The 14,970-nt window shown below is 39.7% G+C and overlaps 1 protein-coding gene across 1 annotated transcript; it reads right to left on the reverse strand.

Moving 5' to 3' along the window:
* Positions 1-2,813: 2,813 nt before the first annotated feature.
* On the reverse strand, positions 2,814-4,328 carry GL218_02655 (SRSF protein kinase 3; the record flags this gene model as incomplete). The annotated part of the gene is made up of 1 exon (XM_033579189.1): positions 2,814-4,328. One exon carries the CDS (start codon positions 4,326-4,328, stop codon positions 2,814-2,816), a length of 1,515 nt encoding a protein of 504 aa, XP_033438981.1.
* Positions 4,329-14,970: the final 10,642 nt, after the last annotated feature.

A 14,970-nucleotide genomic window follows, 5' to 3' on the forward strand; every position in this document is an offset into this window, starting at 1 on the left:
GGTACCTACGTAAAGAAATTGACTTATGTATAATTTTGCTTTGTAGGTGCTTAACTCAAATTGTAAAGTTATGTATTTTATAATGCACATTATTCTCTCATTACAACAACATTGTTGTTTTCTGCTCTTACATTCACCTTTCATATCGACAATGCAGGATATTCTTTTTAGATGATATACTCAGAGCGACCTCGGCATGATAACTTACTATGTTGTTAGATTCACAAGAGTTTCTTAGTCACATCGTAATATTCAGTCGCCGGTAGTATTCGATAAATCCTATTTTGCTCTTAGACACAAGTTATAGGCTCGGAAAACTTACTATTTGCTATTTGAATCGGGTCCAACTCCGTTAGATAAGAACGAGTACCTGGTATGTACCTAGGTAGTAATATGCGTTGCGTACGTGTTTCGAGTCCTGTTATTATATTCAACAAACACAAATATCAAGAAATCAGGTCAACAACAGTCGGGGCAATTATGCTTGAGGAATAGAGAAAAGAAAATCATCACGAATATGAATTATCGATACACAACTTCCCCGGGAAACCTTTATCATGAATGGACTAGGCTGGGGGTTGTACTCACAGAAATTGTCAAACCATTAGGTGATCGATCAATTAGACATTGTACGATCTAGGAACTAAAATATTCGTATTCGTCCTCGAATTGTAAACAATTCTAGAATACTATGCCGGCGTTAAACGATCTAACAACAGGTAGTCAGTATATCTAGATGCGTCTACCATGGCACTTACGGAGCCTATGGACGAAAGGCAGTCCCTGGTATGGTTAGTATCGAAGGTGCTCCCTGAACCTGGGCAGCTTTTCTTTTTGAGTATTTTGGAATTCTAGAATCGAACCTTTCTTGATCTCTAGTGATACAGGTAACTGAAGCTGAGATCTAGGCCAACCTGGGGACTCTGAAGGGTATCTTCCCCAAATCAGTAATTGGGGGTTGAAACCGTTCGGGATGCTTCGTTCTTCAGTTGTCATAGCCCGGGTAACATTTTTTGTTATGTCATGGTTCTCGTAAATCAAATAGATATGACCGTGGAGGTTGCATGTGTCCGGACCCGATCCCATTCGCAAGGTAACGTGGTAATCGTCAGGGCATGTTACGCGTTTATTATCATTCCATGAGACGGTGGTTGTAGGATGGGCATCAGACCTAGATATCAAGTTAATAATTTGCTATTTACATAACTAATACAGCAGTTAGGGGCATAACTTACGCTAACCATGCGTAGCTTAAGCCGCATTCAGTGGTAGTCTGTCTAACTACGTCCTCAATTGCTCGTAGCTTTTCTTCCTTTCTCCATTTCGCGGGATTCGGATGAGCCCAGATGATCTAAAAATAAGTATCAGCTATTAATTACGTGAATTAACGTGACGATATGGATTGTTGTAACTTACTACTGGATCTTCTATAGTTCCAGAGCCACTCTTTCGTTCTGACATACCGATCCTATCTGCAAAATTCCTATCATGCGGTGCTCCTGGGCCGAGCATCATGCCCTTTTCCCAGATTATACTCGGGGGGCCATTGGATGTTGGTGCGAGCATCTCTAATCTCTGTAGATTGTCTGTGGTTTATCTGAATTATCTGCGGTTTATTTGAATTGTCTGAAGTTTCTCTGAATTGTAGCCGTAGTAATGTGAATTGTATTGCCATCTCATTAATCAGAGAGCTCCAGCTGAAGATTTTAAGTATTCATAATTGTACAAAGGGTACGTAACAAGCAACGAACAGTAATCGAACAATATAGAGACCATCACGAGGCTCTTTCAGTACAATCATTCGGTTTTATTGTTTTCCCAAGTTGAAAAGGTATTGTACTGCTGCTAATTATCTCCATTAGTTCACCAAAACTGGCCTCAGTTGTAAACAAACGTTGATAGTATTACAATATGCATGACATGTACTCCATCATGACTCCCTATTCTCAAACTCTGCTTCAAGGAGCTAGATATTTTATTCGTAACTAGTGTAAATCCCCCTTTTGTTAGGTAAAATTTAGAAAGCTACAATAAGCCCTGCGAGGCTAATAAATGGAGTTTATCATACACTTTTCCAGGAGCTAGCTGGAATTCAGCCTCCTGGGTAGCCAATCACCATTGTCACATTCACAGATATAAACACTCGACTCAGTATTACTGATATAGGACATCTGTTGGTTGCTAGCTATCGTGGCATCACGGGTTACTGGTGAGAGCTTGAGCTAATGGGTCTTGCGATGTCCCGTACTAACTATAACACACTATACATTAATTTGAGTAAATGAGGTTTGATCATCGTTTAATCACCGTTGTTGCTGTTACTATGGTAATAATGAGGTTATTGATCGAAACTAGACAACACTTTGAGTCAGGTCCTACTAACAGTATAAGGACAGCTTCCTGGCTCACCATAATATCATCATCAGTAATTCTAGCTTTCAATTTTGGTCTCGTGTTAATTGTGCTACTAGAACAATTTCCATAATGAATAATAGGAGCAAGAGCTTCATAAGTGTCTCTAATCAATGTAAAATGAAATTTTAGCTATCAACTCTTTATAAGGTAGGTAGGTATTTTATGGTAAAACATATATATTATAAACATCTTCAAACATCGCTAAATTCTATGCCCTCTTAAACTGTTATGAAAACTGAAAACAATCTCCTTATGGACTCAAAAAGTATCCTTAATTTTACTCGTTGTCGTAATTACCTGTGTGCAGCGCCTTCTCGGTGCAAATAAATAATGGCCAGCACTAGCAACACTAGCAACACTTGTGCTAGTAATTCATTTAATTTACCATCACCAAGTTCCTAATTCATTGTATCCTTAGCTAACCCATTAAGTAGAATCCATGTAGCTACAGCTGCAAAGACGAACATTGACGACACTGCCGCACTCGTGAACCTTGTTGTAAAATCCACTGAATCTGTACCAGCTTTTCCCTTGCGCATTTTCCCAACCCAAGGATGTGACATGACTGTATCAATACCAATACGTTCTTCCGGGTTATATTTTAGCATCTTCCTTAGGAGGTCGGCTAAGCCTAACACATCTTCTTTGGGATATCGATACTTGATAGCTTCCGTTTTCGCAGCTGTAAGCAAATTGAGATACCTGGTTTGCTCACGTCCAAGTACTGCTTCGAATATATCTGAATAACCAGATCCTTCAATCAAACATGCCCTGTCCTCCGCGAATTCATCCAGCTTCGGGGTGTCGGGTTGCGGTTCGTTTTCAATTGTGGAATCTTTTATATCCAGTTGAGTTTTAGGTCCGCCAATATTAGGTGGTAGCGGCCCCAAGAATAACTCGAATCTGTTAATCGCATCACCGAACCCACCACTAATCACATCCGCAAACAACGGTGAACCTGTCCTAACTTCGAATAAGGTACATGCCAATGACCATATGTCACTATGGGATCCTAAGGTCCCATAACCTCGAAGCAGGACTTCAGGGGCTGCATATATTTCCGGAATGCCGGTTGATATAGGGGGGGTTGCCGTAAAGAATGATTCTCCGAAATCGATGATTGCGATAGACTTCATCGTTAAAGTCTCACACCAGAATTCGCTTGCAGATGTAACGCAATATTCTGGGGCTCTAGGTGTTAGAGGCTGGCCAGACACGGTCTCAACATTGTAACATTCCGGCTCTCCCATAAGACCTAGAATTTCATCCCGATCTAGATCATCAATACCTTCAACTTCCATGAGGATATTGGCTGGTCTGAAGTCTCCGTGACATATTCCGTGGCTATGGAGAAAACGCATGGAATCAACGATCTGTCCACATACGTCTCTTGTGTCATCATGAGTCTGTTCTTCGTAGTCCTTTTTCGGCATACGCCAGTTCTCAACTGTCGAGCCAAGAACAGGCATTACGAGACATGAATGACGGCCATTAGGACCCACGATCGAGAATTGTTCTAAAGGTAGTAGTATGTGATTTTTCCTGAGTTCTGCCGGAGAACAATGATCTCTTAGATAGCTGAATATTTTTTCTTCCGTGCCTTTAGCAGAGTGGTCAGCAGTAATTATCTTAACCGCCCTCCACTTGTCTAGCAAGGTATCGCGACAGAGCCAAACGATTCCAAAACCGCCACTGCCGAGCTTGTGAACAACTTCGAAACGACCATCAAGGATATCGCCAATGTGGACTGGATGATATCCACCCTTGTTGTACATCTGAACATCTTCAGTATTTGCCAAGTAATAGAAAGGCGTGTACTGGATTACTTCGTCGCTAAGTGTCGCATCGAGTCTAATGGACATGGTCGCCTTCTCGGCAGGGTAGGCTGTGGCTGTCGGGGAAAGGATTTCCATAGTGCGAGATGTAGTATGAAGATTGCGTAGTTCTCTGTTCTGAGATATGAATTTTTTGATGAAAGGAGAGGATTCGAAGCGACAAGTCGGGTGAGTTATATGGTAATTGAGGCAATGTCGAACAGTGATGTTGTTGTTATTATTGTTATTGAAAAAGATGTGTGATGAAGGAACCACTAGTCTCGGGAAGGAATTGCCTTTGTATTTATGGTAGAAGCTGAAAGGTAGATGGACAATGTGTGACAAAGATTTAGAGTTGTTACAACGCGATTGTTTGAAATAGTTTGACACAAATCTCCACATATTTATGGTGTTGGTAGATCAGGTACCTTAGGTGTGTAGTGAACTGCTTGTTCTAAGGCTATTTTTGGTGTACCTTACAAGTAGGTAGACAGGTACCTAAGTACCTAACCTACATAATTAAACAAACACGCCTAAAACTATTCTCAATTATAGATAAATGCACTGTGCATATATTTCTATAAATGCAACTCTCAGGTCACGTACCTTAGGTACTTAGGTACGTAAATAAAGTTGAAAACATCGCCATATATGTAGATTAAAGCTCTAATAATAAGCGTATCTACGTGAGTACCAGTCAATATCATTTAGTCATAGACAAAGCCCCTATCATGGAAATAGGAGGTAAGCACTTAGTCATACCAAAGTGCTATGAAATTTGTTGTAACAGGAAACGGGCTTCATCATTTACGCTAACGAATAAATAATTGCCCGTGTAATAGCCCATCATATTTAATAACTTGTCATTTTAATTATAAGATATGGAAAGTTCTGAAATCTTGACAGTCAAAAAATGTGCCATGATGCTAAAGGTGTATAGAGCTAACCTCCGCTGTGCTGAAGTTGATGCTGATTGGCTGAAATTGATCTGTGCAACTTGAATGTATCAAGCTCCCCTTTTCCATTTTATATTTTAACTTAAATGGCCCAAACATACCCCGACAATCATATCTCTGACTCTTACTACCGTAGTAGTTACAGCATCTTCAAGTCTCGATTGAATATGAGTCCGAATACCATATTTTTAAGAGTACTCATTTTTAGTAACTATCTGCTTTTGATGTTAATGGTAGTCTAACTATGACACTTGAAAGTTAAGTGATGGATGATTATTCTCCATAGTGTCTGCTAAACATCCTTCGGGTCGAGATATCATTGCCTGAATATAAACACTATCACGGATATATTGGTTTAATCGTTGAAGTTAAACGTACTAAAATCAAGGCTACGAGGTTAAAGGTAACATAACACTGTTATCCCTATAATCGGTTGGAGATTGAGGGCTCTGGGTGATAGTAATGGAGTAAGATATGTTTTATGATACAGCAACCATAAATCGTGGGTAGCAGAATGCAACCTATTTTCTTTTAACACGATAAACTCAAAGATAATAATTAACACACTCTATGCGAATCTACCAAATCATACGTTGTGTGTCCTGGTAGATAATCTACCCAATACTACCGTATAGAATAAGTTCTTTGTCGATCATTTATTTCAAAATTGAATCTGAACTTTGACCTAAGTATACTTGTCTTTGAACTTCTAGAACACATGACGCTCACTAGCGCATCTACATTTACCTATTGTTCAAAAGGTGTAGGTTAGTCCCGAATTCCGAATTAGTCTCGTAAGCTGCCTAGACTTGCCAAGTAGGTATTGAGGCTATGTGTAGCTATATATAAACCTTCGGACAGATAAAGAATAAAGAGTGCTTAGTGACGTAGAAATAGGCGGAAGACCCACCTAATAAGCTTATATACCCCGTCTTACACGTTTATAGCTGATGTGGAGAACATACAATGAAGTTTTTAAGTGCCGTCGATCTTATAAAAGATAGTCGCTAGGCGAACTCCTAAAGGAACACATGCTAGAAACATGCTTTGTGGTGACCTCATGTGACCAATATGACTGCCTACCAGCTTTCTATGATGTATAGTATATTCTAACTTTATCATAGACTAATAGGCTTGTGTAAACTAAGTCATAGCCTCGTCCTGGTATCTGTGCCATAATTTTGTTCTTGCTTTAGTCTTTAGAATTGTTTCTGCCTGAGAAGGAGCATTTAAACCGCATAGTTTATTGCGTAAATATTAGGGTAGGTACTGAGCATTCTGGCTTATATCATAGTTGGTCCTATTCTTATAGCTTGTGCTGATTAGGAATCTATGAGTGGCTATACCGTGTAGATGAGGTATCGATGAGGTGTAGGGAAAGAGGATACAGGGAAAGTTGTGTATACTGGAGTTTAGAACTTGAGATGAATGATTAACTCTCATCCTAAAATTGCGCCTGAGGATCTAAACTAGAAGTTACTCGACGAGAATCGCGCATTCTCACTTTCCCTTTCCCCGAATGCTCCTCAGACCTCACCTACCTAATCTTCATTAGCTTGCCACATCAAGCGATTCTCTATTATACACAACGTCTCATTGTCCCTACCTATATGTCTGTTTGCTCCGGGGCAACTAGAAAATTGTGATGACTTGGTGACCTGCATTGTGTTACACTATTTAGCTCTTCTGACCTTGTATTAAGGGAGATTGGACAATGCAAATAGGAAATGACTATTCCCGAAATATAATCGTAGCCTTCCATCGACGTTTGAATATGGGAAGTGTGTCAGCTCAAACCGGTAGTATAACCGATTACCGAAGCTTCAAGTAGCCTATAGCCTTGTCAAGTTTTCAATAGGACTATCCTTAAGCATCGAACGGTGGCCACACCGCGAATAACCGAATAGCCGCATACTCTCCGAGGTATTTACTGAACAAACCGCAACGCCAGCATGAAACGTTGACTCGAGAGTGGACTAAAGGAAGGGAAAACAAGCATGGTATTCACATATGAGCTAACAAGAAGCTGACAAGGCTTCTTTGGGGCTTCATGGCTTACATACCCCAACGCGGGGTTGCCACGCGACTTTGCATGCCTCATGACCGATAGCAAATAAAAGTCGACGACGCTAAATGGGATGACTTGGCAAGAGATGCTAGATGCAAGATGCATGTCATCTTGGATGTCTAGGATGCGCAACCAAAAAAAAAAAAAAAAGAAGCCTAACGAACTTGCGCAGGAGTGTGACCTACAGGGCTCAGATGCAGGATCCGGATTACTGGCACCTACTAACTATGGTTCGACTAATATAGTTGCACTGCTCCGGCGTAACAAGTTTGCCCGGCACGACCGGCATTAATTTGTTGTGAAAGTAGGACAACGTAAATGCGGTGCGATAGTGATATAGTAGTTAAATGATAGTTCCGGATAGCACATAGACTATCACCAAAAGCGCGTACATGATAGTAGGTGAAGAAGTCGTGCAACGTTGGCGTATGCGCCGGTTCGCCTTGTTGTCCGAATTTCGCCCGTTTCGCTGATATTCTCAAACAGATCCAGGCTGGCGGGTCGCATGGGGAATATGGATATGAGGTAGAAACGAAACCAAAACCTTACCAATATATGCAGTAATATTGTTTTTTCATAACTGTCATATTGGGTAGGTGTTTACTTGGTAAAGTACGAGTTTATACCTCATCCCAAAGATATCCCAGAACTTTAGCCCAAAGTTTAACCTAATTAGGCTAGGTATATAGAATTATTATATTTAGATTTTAAATTTAAATAATTTTAGGTTTAATTTTTAAAAAAATCAATATTTAATAATTTTGGATTTAAATTTTAAATTTAAAAATTTTAAAAAATAAAAAAAGAGGAGAAGAAGGAGGAAGGTAAGAAAGGGAGGGGAAGGAAGGAATGTAAGGAATGATATTAAAAAAAAGGGGGGGAAGGAAGAAGCGGGGAGGGAGAGGAGGAAAAGAGGGAGGGGGAGGGAGGGGAGAGGAGGGGAGGGGGGGAGGAGGAGAGGAGGAGGAAGAAGGAAGGGGAAAGGAAGGAAGAAGAGGAGAAGAAAGAGGGAGGAGGAAGAGGAGGAGAAGAGAGAAAGAGAGAAAAGAAGAGGAAGGAGGGGGAAGGGGGAAAGAGGAAGAAAGGGGAAAAGGGAAAAAGAAAAGAAGGAAGGGAAAGGAAAAAGGGAAAGGAGAAGAAGAGAGGGAAAAAGAAAAAGGAGGGAGGAGGAAGGAGGGGGAAGGAAAGGGAAGGAAGGTAGAAAGGAAAGGAGGAGGAGGAGAAGGGAAAGAGGAAAGGGAAGAAAGGAAGGAAGATAGGAAGGGGAGGAGGGGAAAAGGGAGAGGAGAAGAGGGAGAGAGAGGAAAACGGGGAGGGGAAGGGGGAGGGGAGGAAAGGAGGGGAGAAGAAAGAAAAAAGGGGAGGTGAGGGAGAGAAAGGGGAAAAAAAAAGAAAGGAAAAAGGGAGAGGAAAGGGAAGAGAGGGAGGGAAGGAGGAAGGAAGGGAAAAGGAAGGAGAAGGAAGGGGAAAGGAAAGGGGAGAAAAGGAAAAGGAAGGGCGCAGAGAAAAAACCACCGGGAGAGAGGGAAAGAAGAGAGGGAGAAAAAAAAGAGAAGGGAAAGAGAGGAAAAGGAAAAGAAGAAAAGAAGAGGGAAAAGGGGGAAAGAGAGGAGAGGGAAAAAGAGGAAAAAAGGAGAAGGGGAGGAAAAAAGAGGGGAAAAGGAAAGGAAAAAAGAAGGAAGAAGGAGGGAGAGAGGAAAAAAAGGAGATAGAAAGGAGGGAGGAGAGGAGGAAGGAGAAAGGAAGGAGGAAGAAGGAGAAGGAGAGAGAGGGAGAGGAGGGAAGAAGAGAAAAGAGGGGAGGAAAGGGGAGAGAGGAAAGGAGAAAGGGGAAAGAAGGAAAGGAGAAAAGGAAGGAAGGAAGGAGGAGGGAAGGAGGAAGAAGGAGGAAGGAAGGAGAGGAAAGAAGAGGAAAAGAAAGAAAGTAGGGGGGGAAGAGAGGAAAGAAAAGGAAACGGAAAAAGAGAGAGGAGAGGAGAGGAAGGGGGAAGAAAGGAAGGAGAAAGGAAAGAAGGAGGAGGAAGAAGGAAAGAGAGAAAAGAGAAGAAAAGAGAGGAAAGAAAAAGGAGAGAAGAGAGAAGAAAGGGGGAAACGGAGAAAAGAGAGAAGAAAACGAGGAAGGAGGGAAAGAAGGAGGAAGGAAGGAGGAAGAAGGGAGAAGGGGGAAGGAGGGGAAAAAAAAGAAGAAAAAGGGGAAAAGAGAAAGAGAAAGAGGAAAGGGGAGGGGAAAGAAGGGGAAGAGAGGAGGAGGGGGAAGGAGGGAGAGGAAAGAGGAGAGAGAGCCAAGGGGAGGGGGAAAGAAAAGAGGGAAGAGAGGGGGGGCAAAGGGAAAAAGGAAGGGAAAAAGAAAAAGAGGGAAAGGAAGAGGAGAAAGGGAGGGAAGGAGAAAGGAAGAGGAAGGAAGGAGGAAGGAAGGAAGAAGGGGGGAAGGGAGGGGAGGAAAAAAAAGAACGAAAGAAAAAGAAGAGAGGAGAGAGAAGAGGGAGGGAGGGAAGAGGGAGAAAAGGAGGAAGAGGGCGAAGAGAGGGGAGAAAGAGGAGAGGGGGAGGAAGGAAGAAAGGGAAGGAAGAAGAAGAGAACAGGGAGAGAAAAAAAAAGAGGAAAAAAGGGAGCCAAAGAGAGGAAGGAAGGAGAAAGGAAGGAAGAAGGAAGGGGGGAAGGAAGGAGAGAGGGAAGAGAGGGGGGAAAAGAGGGAGAAGGGGAGAAGAGGGAGGGGAAGGAAAAAGAAGGAAAGCGAGGGGAGAAAACGGGAGGGAAGGAGAAGGAAGAGAAAGGAGAAAGAGGGAAGCGAAAAAAAACAAGAAAAAAAGGAGAGAAAGAAGAGAGAAGAAAGGAAGAAAAAAAAAGAAAGAGGAAGGAGAAAGCAAGGAGAAAGGAAGGAGGAAGGAAGGAAGAGAAAGAGAACCGGAAGAGAAAGGAGGAGAAAGGGAAAGGGGAGAGAGAGAGGGAGGGGAGAGGGGAGAAGGGGAAAAGAAGAAAAAGGGAAAGAGAAGGAGAGGAGGAAGGAAAAAGAGGGAAGAAAGAAGGAAAAGAAGGGGAGGAAGGAGGAGGAAGGAAAAGGATGAAAGGAGGGAGGAAGAAAAGAGAAGGAAGGAAGGAGGAAGGAAGGAAAAAGGGAAAGGAAGAAGGAGGGAGACGGAAAAGAGGGAGGGAAGAGGAAAAAAGGGGGGGGAGAGGGGAAGGGGAAGAGAGGGAAGAGAGAAGGGAGGGGGAGAAAAGGGAGGGGGAAGAAAAAAGAAAAAAAGAAAGGAAAAGAAAGAAAAGGAGAAAGGGAAAGGGAAGAAAGGAGGAAGGAAGGAGGAAGGAGGGAAGAGAGGAGAAGAAAGGGAAAGGAAAGGGGAAAGGAAGAAGAAAAGGAGGAGAGAGAAGGGGGAAAAAGAAGGAGGGAAGGGGAGAAACGAGGGAAGGAGAAAGAAAGAAGAAGGAAGGAGAAAGGAAGGAGGAAGGAAGGAAAGGGGGGAAAGAAGGAGAGAGGAGGGGAAAGAGAAAAGCGAAAAGGGAAGAAAGAGAGGGGAAAGGAAAGGAGGGAAAAAGAAGGGGGAAAAAGGAAAAGAAAAGGGAAGAAGAGAAAGGGGAGGAAAAGGGAAGAGGAAGAAAAGGAGAAGGAGAAGAAAAAAGAGGAAGAGAGGAGAAAGGAGAGGAAAGAAGAGAAGAAGGAAGGGAGAAGGAAGGAGGAAGGAAAAAGGAAGAAGGACGAGGGGAGGAAAAAGGAAAAAGGAAAGAAAAAGAAGGGGGAAAGGAGAAGAAGAGAGAAAAGAGAAGAGGGGAGAAGGGGAAAGGAAAGAGAGAGGGAAGGAAGGAAACGGGAAAGGGAAGAAGCGAGAGAAGGAAGGGGGAAAGGAAGGAAGAAGAAGGAAAGGGGAGAAAGGAAGAAAAGAGAAAAAAGAAGAAAGGAAAAGAGGAAAGAGAGCGAGAGGAAGGGGAAAAGAGGAAAAGGGAGGAAGAAAAGGGAAAAGGGAGGCCAAGAGGGAGGGACAAAAGGGAGGAAAGGAAAAAGGAAAGAGGAAGAAGAGGAAAAAAAAAGGAGAGAAAAAAAGGAAAGGAGGAAGGAGGAGGAAGAAGGAGGAAGGAAGGAAGAAGGAAGGAGAAGAAGGAAAAGAAGGGAGAGGAAGAAAGGGGAAGAGGAGGGGAAGGGGAAGGGAAAGAGGAGGGGGACGGGGAGAGGAGGAAAGGGAAGGAGGAGAGGAAAAAAAGAAGGAAAGGAGGGAAGGAAAAGGGAAAGAAAAAAAAAGGAAAAGAGAAAAAGAGGGAAAAAAAAGAAAGGAAGGAAGAGGAGAAAAGAGAGAAGAACGGGAAAGGGAGGAAAGAAAAAAAAGAAGGAAAGGGAAAAGGAAGAAAAGGGAAAAGAAAAAAAAAGAAGGAAGGGAGAAGGAAGGGGGAAGGAAGGAAGAAGAAGGAGAAGGGAACCGGAAGGGAAAGCGGGAGGGGGAAGGAAGGAGAGAGAGAGAGAAGGGGGAGAAGAAGGAAAAAGGGGAGGGGAAAAGAGGAGGGAGAAGGGAGGAAGAAGGAAGGGAGGGAAAGAAGAAGGAAGAGGGGAAAGGAAGGGAGGGGAGGAGAAGAGAGGGAGAGGGGAAGAGAAAAAAAAGAAGAAAAAAGGGAAGAGAGGAGAGGAGGGAGGGGAAAAAGGGGAAAGGAAAGGGAAAGGGAGAAAAGAGAGAAAAGAAAAAAACGAAGAAGAAAAGAAAAGAAAGAAAAAAAGAAAAGAAAAGAAGGAAAAGAAGGAAAAGAAGGAAAAGAAGGAGAAGAGGAGAGAAAAGAAGGAAAAGAGAAAAGGGAGGAGGAAAAGGGGAAGAGGAAAAAAAGAAAGAAGGAAGGAAGGAAAAATTAAGGAAAAAGAAGGAAAAGAGAAGAAAGAAGAGAAAGGAAAGAAAGAAAAAGGAAAAGAGGAAGGAAGGAAAAAGGAAGGAAAGGGAAAGAAATAAATTAAATTAATTAATAATAATGTATAAATAAATAAATATTAAATAATAAAATTAATAAAAATTAATTATAAATCAATTAAAAAATAAAATAATATTTAAATTTTTTAACGTTATATAATATTTTTATTTTTAAACGCCTTAATTAATTAAAACCTTTACGTTATTATTTATAAAATATATATTAAAAACCGGCTTTTTAAACAATTTTTAAATTTACAAATTTTATCGGGTTTTTCGGATAAATATGTTAATTAATTAATAATTAATTATAAAAATTATTTAATAAATTATTAATAGTTTTTCGGCTTATAGCTATAGTTATTAAATTTTTTTATTTAAATTAATCATTTTACATATAATGCAGCTATTAATAGTTAATTTTTAATTAATTAATAATAATATTATAATTAATTATTAATTAAAATAAATATTTTTTTTGAGATATTAGGTAAAGTTTAGTTTTTTAACTTTTAATAACGTAATATTAATATTATGTTAAATAATATGCGTTATTTTTAATAGCGTAATTATTGGTATATATTAATTAATTAGCAATTAATTAGCAATTAATTTAATTGATTAATAATATTATTTTTTTACTAACTATTTTTTTAATTATTTTTTTAATAAATTATTATTTAACTATTAATTAACATTTTATAAAAATTTAAAAAATTGTTAATTAATTTTTAATTAATAATAATATTATTATTTAATTTACCATTAATTAATTAATAATTTATACTATTTATTTAACCAGTAAAAAAAATTTTATATTTTAAACTATATATATTTTAAAGTAGTTACATAAATTAAAAAATTAATATTATTTATTATTAATTAATTAATAATTAATTAATAATTAATTAATAATATATTTAATATTTACGTTATTTATATATATTTACTCGTTTAAAAGGCGCATGCAAAAAAAGCTTATTTAAAGCAATTTTTAAAATGCCATTTAATTAAAATTAATTAAAAAAAATAAAATATATTTTCATTTTATTCGGATAATGATTAAAACGTTTTTAATAGCTTAAATATTTTTTATAATATTTATTAATAATTACATTAATAAAATATAGTTTAAATAATTAACAATTAATTATAAATTAATTAATTAATTAATTAATTATATATTAATAAATATTAATTAATTAATAATTAATTATTAATTAAACTTATTTAATTTTTATAATTATAACAATTAGTTATAATAGCTATAAATAATGGTAAAATTAATATTAAAAAAAAAAAGAAAATAATATTAAAAAAAAAACCTAAAATTTTTTAAATAGGTAGATAAGGTTATTTAATTTAAATTTAATTAATTAGAAAGTTGGGAAATTATTACGCGTTAAGGTTTTACAATTAACCTAATTAGGTTAAACTTTAGGCTAAAGTTCTGGGATAACTTTGGGATGAGGTGCGCCCTTGTAAAGTACAAGTACCTAATTAGTTGTCGGGTTCCTCGGATTCCTCGCAGAAATGCAGGTGCGTCTAAGGTCCTAGTACAATATAATTTACAGGTACACCGGCACTTCCCCTGGACTGTCGTAACCGAGCTAAATTAAGAATTTTTCCAGAAACGCAGGTATAACCTTTGGGACCCAACATTCGAATCTGTACCCAAGTATTTGACTTGTAAGGTTAGGTACCTAGCTTGGTAACTTGTACCTACATACCTCCTAAGTCCCCACTGTTTCCCGCGTTCCTCTCCGCTGTTTCTATCCCAAGTTTTCTTAGCTTGCATGCTGTGCAACATGTACAACGAATACTTTTACAGTTCGTTTTCTAGTCGGTCCAACGTCAGCAGCGCCACAAAGTGCGGACCGTCGAGGGGGGAATCTTACTTGAAGTTGCTAGACTTAGACTTAAGATTTAATTACTAGATAACCTTAATACATAAAATGACTTGTCTAATATATCTAGCCTATGTTGATCTTGACAAGGCAGGTCAACCATTTGGTAAAATGTTTCAAATCCTTCAGATCCTATTCCCTTAAGGGGTTTGGCCTGGGTATGTTGGTGGGTAAGGGCGGAAGTAGTTAGTAGTTGTAATTCATATGCGGGTTATTCTGGAGTAAGGCTCGAAACAAGCAACATATGTTCCAGTCCGACCCATTATTAACCAAGGTATTAACCAAGGAAAGTCACCGGATCAGGCCGAGAAAGAAGCATCAACAACATAAACTCGACCGAAATATCTAACCGGATCCGGGTTAAATCCTCTAAAAGCATCATAAAATCTCATATCATATACGTATTATAGATCACTGCAGGTTACACGGTCAACTCTTGGCTAGACAATAGGCCGGCGTTAAACTTATAGTTTCCTATACCGTGATGTTGAAGCACTACGACCTCCTTGGCACCCCTTACCGCATTACGCGCCAATCAGACGTTCTCGTGATATTCGTGGCAGACCATTATACGATGCGCCCAAAAAACCCATGACTCCCCCCAGGACTCTGCAAGTAAGCCATTGCTTGGGTCAAGAGATCCGCCGTCACCCCTTCCTGAAATTATGGACATCGACCTGCCATGTGATGCTGTGTTGATGTGAGGTGTAAGTGAGGCACAGTCGGAAAGGCACAGGACGGATGTATATGTGTGTGTATGTGTGTGTTAGTCTACGTCAAGACTTGTCACGACTGACTACCTATGTACAAGTGACGAGCACGTCTTTGTTGTAGTTTTATATAAGAAGGCTCTCTCCCTCCGTCCAACTTGTTCATAGGTTCCCTTGGAACAACAACAAGAGCCTACCAAGTTATATTCACTATACCGGCA

Source organism: Daldinia childiae, assembly GCF_008694065.1.
Source record: "Daldinia childiae strain JS-1345 chromosome Unknown Scaffold2, whole genome shotgun sequence".
NCBI classification, from domain to species: Eukaryota; Fungi; Ascomycota; class Sordariomycetes; order Xylariales; family Hypoxylaceae; genus Daldinia; species Daldinia childiae.